We start from the raw sequence: 7,090 nt of genomic DNA on the forward strand, positions 1-7,090 counted from the left end.
CCTTCATCTATGGTTAACTTCATCAATTATTGTAGAAAACTTGAGTTTTTTTTTTCTTGTTTAATGCAAATGTGTTGGAATTTGTGCCATTTGTTCAAATATTTAACCAAATTGATGTGCAGTTCAAAGAGTGATCTTAAAGATTTAAGAAAATAAAATATAACCAGGCAACCAGCCCATGGCCATAAAATCCAAGGGTTTGAGATTTTCCAAGTACTGAAGAAAACATTAAACATGAGGTAGCAAGAAAAGTTCAATAAACATTCACCGTTTAAAAAAAAAAAAAAACGGGTTTTTCCCAACTGTTTAAAACGAGTAGTTAAAAAGAATTAGTTGCTCAGCGGGTGGGCTTACATGGGTCAAGGTCCACTGGCTGTCTGGTTCGATGCTGACTCATGTCATGTGTCATCAACGCCCATACAAAAATGCGAAAATTACTGTGCCACTGTATCGGTAACATTAAACGAAAGAAAGGGAAGTTAATTTTGGGATTAAATCTTCTAAATTGTAAATCGGGTGTATATTATACAAAACAATAAATATATACGATCTTGATATAATTAAATCAAAACTGTACTAATACTTTGGATCCACTCATTAAATTGAAATGATGTTATATATATATATAATCACGACCATCTCGTGACTAATCGCCCCATGACAATTATAATTATGTCAACAGATGCATAGTAATAATATTGTCACATAAAATTTCATGGATCCTATTGTTTTTTTTTTTTTTTTTAAATTATTTTGGTGTTTAACTATCATTATTTTTTTAATCTTTTCAGAGTTATAAATATTTTTAAAATTATTAAAAATTTGTCAAACACTACAAACTTCCCAAATGATACTTCTGAAGTTACCAAATTTTAAGTCTAACGCTAACTAATTGTTTCTTGAGGTTGTTTTAGTGTGTTTAATTTGACTTTAAAGAAAATATCCCCACCCACATATAATCATAAAGAATTATAAGAACTCAATATCAACATTAAGGGCCGTTTGATATAGAATTAAATACATTTTTTGTTTTGTTTTTAAAAATAATACAAATAAATCTTATGAAAATGAGTTTATTAAAATGATTTGAAATGTTTTCGAAATAGTTTTTCGGATACAATCCTAAAAGCTATTGTAAAATCATAAAACGATACAAACCATTTTCACAATTTTTTATGCTTTTTAATCTAAAACATTTTTCATTTTTTTTTATATAATAAATTTAAATTATATTCTAGTTTTTTTTTTTTTTAATTTTAAATCAACTTGTTGTTAACGTTAATTTAAAAGTGCCTTTACTTGGTGATTTAACCTTCCTTTTATGTATAGAATGTTTCAATTAAAAATTAAACAAAACTCTTTAGATCCAGAAACTAGGCGTCCATACCAAATGTTTAAATTAAAGTCAAGGAACTATAAATTGTCAATAATCAAATTCGTACAATTATTGTAATTAATAAACACGAAATGTAAGCCCAATGGACCCAGTTCAAGGATTGATTAATCATAATTATTACTTCTATCCTATTTAAAAAAAAAAAAAATCTAAAATAAACCATGTGACCTTAGCCTCACCAAATTAAACCGACATTGAAAATAGTTTAATCTCCCCAAAATTAGAAAATTAATTAGACTATTGTGATGACTAGGGGTAATTTCAGTCTCCGATTTTCTCTTAAAACGGTGAAAAGTCTTTTAAGTTGTTACGCCTAATTAAAGATGTTATTTCGCCATAGACTGACCTCCAAAAAATGGTATAATGCATCTGAACTCAATCTTTACTGACCAAAACAATAAAAATTGAGACCACAGAACTATGAAAATATTAAAATTCAGTTCCGTGGCCTCAATTCTTCTTCTTTTACTCAATCTTTCCCGTTCATGGGGGGCTCCGGATCCTGTGTATGAAACATTTCTCCAATGCTTCACAAAGCGAACAAATTCCACGGATGATAAGCTCTCCAGCATCGTCTACAACCAACAAAGCAGATCATTTTCATCGGTTTTACGCGCCTATATCAGAAATGCCCGCTTCAATTCTTCCTCAACGCCGAAACCAACCGTCATCATAACCCCATTGGAAGAATCCCACGTTCAAGCCGCTGTGATTTGCGCCAAACAAGTTAATTTTCAGCTTAAAATCCGTAGCGGGGGCCATGACTATGAGGGTTTATCGTATAAGTCAGAGAATCCTTTCTTCATTCTCGACATGTTTAATATTCGGAATGTTGATATTGACATGAAGGAAGAGACCGCATGGGTTGGAGCCGGTGCCACTCTGGGTGAAGTTTATTACAAAATTTCGGAGAAAAGCAGTGTTCATGGCTTTCCTGCCGGCGTTTGCCCGACTGTTGGGGTTGGTGGGCACTTTAGCGGCGCTGGTTATGGCACCATGTTGCGGAAATTCGGTTTGTCAACTGATAATGTGGTTGATGCTAAGATTGTTGATGTTCAGGGAAGAATTCTTGATAGAAAAGGAATGGGAGAGGATCTTTTTTGGGCCATTAGAGGCGGCGGTGGCGCGAGTTTTGGCGTTGTGTTATCGTATAAACTGAAGTTGGTTTCTGTTCCGCAGAAGGTTACTGTGTTCAAAGTTGAACGACTTGTGGAAGAGAACGCAACGGAGATCGCCTACAAATGGCAGTTTGTGGCGCCGGCGACGGATAATAACTTGTTCATGAGAATGCTTTTACAGCCGACGACGAAGAACAAGAAGACGACTGCGAAAATAACTGTGATCGCATTGTATTTAGGATTGAAAGATAATCTTATGTCTCTTTTGGATAAGGAATTTCCTGAATTGGGATTAAAGAAAGAAGTTTGTATGGAAATGAGATGGGTTGATTCAGTTCTTTGGTGGTCTAATTTTGATCTCAATACTACAAAACCTGATGCTCTTCTCGATAGAAAAGTTGACTGGGCCGATTTCGTGAAGAGGAAATCCGATTACGTGCAGCAACCAATTCCGAAATTTTCCTTCAATTTGATATGGAAAACTATGACGGAATTGGGGGAAGTTGGGTTGGTTTTCAATCCTTATGGAGGGAGAATGAGCGAAATTCCTGCAACGGAGACTCCATTTCCGCACAGAGATGGGAATTTGTTCAAGGTTCAGTACTCCATTACTTGGGAAAAGCCTGATCCTGAGCTTGAAAAGAACTACACTTCTCAGGTTTCAGACCTCTACATTTTCATGACTCCATTTGTGTCAAAGAATCCAAGAGGTGCTTACTTGAACTACAGAGATCTTGATATCGGTATGAACCATAATGGTAAAGATAGTTATGAGGAAGGTAAAGTTTATGGGGCCAAGTACTTTAATGGCAATTTTGACAGATTGGTGAAGGTGAAGACAATGGTTGATCCTGAAAATTTCTTCAGAACTGAGCAGAGTATTCCTGTTCTACCAAAGTAAGAAAATTTCAGAAAATTTATTTTAATTATTAAATATTGAATGTAAAATACAATACAAGTATATCGTCAATTTTTCTTAGACCATTATATTAATGATATTTTATGTTTATTAAATCTAAGATTCTTTAACTTTATAAAAATGTTTTACTTGATAAGATTATTGTGACAAATACAATTAAAATTGTGATCTCATCAAAATATTTCTTTCAATAGTATCTCTCTTGTGCATTTTTTTTTCTTAAAATTCAGTAACAATATCATTTAACTTGAGCCTGTTGAAAGTATAAGGATTGTGGGGTAGATGGAGTTATTACGGTTGGTAGTTTTACTTGACGAGTTGGGCACCCAAACAAAGCTGGTTCATTAATTATTAATATATATTTATTTGATCATTTTTATACAGATGAATTAAATAAAATTAGATAAAAATGATTATTAACATATTGTAGGTTGTCATTGATATTTGATAATATGTTGATTACTTGTTAATATATCCTTTTACCATATAATGTTGTGACCCCTGTGGGTTAATATCGAGTATTAAAAATATATTTGTAATTAGTATGATAATTGTTATTTATTTAGGAAAGAAAATTAAAATAACGCGGTTAATGACTTCAATAGATTCTTCTATTTGCTATTGTTGGTTATGTGCCTATGAGTACATGTGGTGCCGTCATGTGGAAAAGTTCAAATGGGTGGTTGAATTGGCTTTTTCAGTCACAAAAAGCACTTAAACATAGCGTTTTTTGTCCTCGTAAAAGCACTTTATGTGAAAGTGAGATTCAATTCATCTTTAACACGCCTAAATGTCTTGTATTTCATCTTATAGATACTAAAAGTATTCATTAATGAAACATTACTAAGAACAACATTAACATAGTTTTGATAAAATTAACATGCAGGAGTATAATATGAAAAATGTTCTCATATGCTTACAAAATGCCTTGTGAAAAAGGATGACCAATAGGATGATTGTTAGGTAGACCGAATGTACCATTAGGTTGAGCTAATGTCAATTGGGAGTTATAACAACTAGTGACACATCAACAATAGATCGACCAAATAGACCATTAGGTTGATCACGAACTGGAAAATTCATTTTTGCGCATAACGACTATTTTTTTTTTTTTTTGAATTTTTCTATATAAACCCAACCGAATCATATTGAATCAATTTTTGACACTCTGAAATTGCAAAAACATCAAAGCATAAACATTCAATCATTCAAAGAGCTTTTACTTGCAAAATTCTCATCCTAAACTTAAAACTTTTCTACACAGTCATTTGATTTCTTGTTGATTGGGTTGTATTGAGTGAAAAGACTTGTGATTCTATTATGCGAGAGAGTTATTGCACTGTTTTATTAATCTATTTTTGGGTTGTAAAAGAGTCAGGTTCAATCTTGAGTTCCTAGACATTTCTAGTGAGAGAAAGTGAGTCCAAGAGAGTTTAAAGGTTAAATAGCACCTTGGAAGCTATTTGTAAATTGAGAAAGAAAGCTTGGTTGGGGGTTTGATAACCAAGGGTTAGTGGAATACTACAAGAGAAAGAACTTGGAGGAGTGGATGTAGGTTGGTTTGGGCGGAACCACTACACATTGTGTAGAAATCATGTCATGGCAAGCGCGGAATAACAAATTTTTTTTTCTTGCCATAGCATGATCTCCTTACCTAAGATCATAACTCGATAAATTAATTTACAGTATATTTAGATTAGACCATATAAGGATAGTACTTTTACCTCTTGTTGGCTGCTCCTTCTCTAGATTAGAATTTTCAGTACTGTTCACTAGCATTGTTCATGAGGTTCGGGATCACCCTAGGATTGATTGTTAGACCAATAAAAGGGTTTAAGGGAGTTGGTGGAAATTAGAGAGAGAATATTGTTAGTGTATGCCCTAGGAACCAATCGTGTTGTCAGTTTTAGGACATTATATCTTGTAAATGTATTATGAATAAAAGAAACTGTTCTTATTTCACATGTTGATTTTCTGCTTCATTTGTATTATATTATAGTTAATATTGCATGTAAAATGTCCGGATGACACGGATCTTCAGAAGATCAAATCATTAAAGAATTCTCTACGCAAGTAATGTTAATTGGGCAATAACATTGCATAGTAGGCATGTTGAATGTCTCCACTGAATATCATGTGATGGTATTAGTGTGGGTGATTATAAGAGGTATGCCACTAAGGCATTAGCATGGATAAACGGTTAGTGAACTGTTTATTAAATACGTAGATTACGATGAATCACATGGATGTGGTCAATGATGCATTGTAGGATCGTGCTAGTGTACCACTGATCCTTAGACCTGAGACATCACGGTTGGATTCAACATAGGATGTATATGGTTCATATGGTGTATAAGCATGAGACTAGTCATGTCTTGTGTAATAAGCCGGTTTGGTTATATGTTATTCATGTGCAAGGACAAGTGATGGTAAAGATATGGGATCCGTTAACTCAAAATAGTCAAATCTCAAGTTCCCAGATGAATGTCAATAAACATTGGAAAAGGGAAATCTCTGGCCAGAGTATAATGAATGTCAGATGAAAAGTAGTTTCATGTTGACGAGTTCCATTGTATCGATTGACAATTTGATTAAAGATTAAGTTAAAGGTTTTGACATACCATGAACCATTCTTAATCCAGATTAGATAACGGAGGGATTTGACTATATGATACGTACGATCATAATAGGTTCATTGGAGTTTACACTTCATTGTGGTTTAGGTGTTATGAAACATTGCTAGACGTTTACCATAATCGGTGGGAGTTTCGATTATAAAGAGTTATAATAAAACATATCAAAATCCGATATTGGGCCCACAGCTAGATCATGGTGAACCAAAATGGTCACACATAAAACCAAGCTCAAGGAGAGAGAGTAATACACATCATTAATTAGATTAATGATGTTCGGATGTAAACAGTTGCATCCGAATTAATGTATTGGTGAGAAATGATTATCCATGGATAGCTAGCACTAACTAAGGGTAATCAGGATTTATTAAATATTATTATTGAATCGGATTCAATAATGGGGACAAAAGTGCATTGGTTTTATTCTTAAGAGTTAGAATATTTAATGGGATCAAAATTTGGGCTAATTATGAATTAACCATAAAACCAAGGACTTGACATAAATGCTATTTTCCAAGATTAATTTTAAATTGTTTGAGGACTTCATAAGACAATTTAAAATTACACTTTGTGCCCATGGTATATAAACCAAGTGTTATACCAATTTCATAGAATTGAAACAAAAATCACTCTCCCATTTTCTCTCTCACTCTCTCGGCTCTCTTTTCCTTGACTTGTGTGGATCATATTTTGAGGTTATTCAAGTCCACTTGAAGACCTAAGACTCCAAGAAAGAAGATTCAAGTATTGAATAGCAAAGGAGTTGGTAATTTTCTATCATTTTCTTACATTAATATGTTAATGTTTTAATGGTTTGTTTTATACCTTATATTCATCATCTCGATCATCATTTTCTCTCAATTTCCATGTCCAAAATGCATGAAACACAACAAATATCTCTCTAGGGTTGGCAGCGGCTAGGATTTTTGGGAGAGTTAATTTTGCTATTAAATTTGCAAAATTAACTTCATGAGAATTGCTCTTTACAAATAAAAAAAAAAAAAAACTCTCCTCATTTTATAGT

General features: G+C 33.1%; 1 protein-coding gene across 1 annotated transcript; it reads left to right on the forward strand.

The window, feature by feature from the left end:
- Positions 1–1,816: 1,816 nt before the first annotated feature.
- LOC116142589 (berberine bridge enzyme-like 21) lies at positions 1,817–3,415 on the forward strand. Its single transcript, XM_031428020.1, has one exon. It carries the CDS (start codon positions 1,817–1,819, stop codon positions 3,413–3,415), a length of 1,599 nt encoding a protein of 532 aa, XP_031283880.1.
- The last annotated feature ends 3,675 nt before the right edge of the window (positions 3,416–7,090 follow it).

Source organism: Pistacia vera, unplaced genomic scaffold (genome assembly GCF_008641045.1).
Source record: "Pistacia vera cultivar Batoury unplaced genomic scaffold, PisVer_v2 Contig412, whole genome shotgun sequence".
Classification (NCBI taxonomy): Eukaryota; Viridiplantae; Streptophyta; class Magnoliopsida; order Sapindales; family Anacardiaceae; genus Pistacia; species Pistacia vera.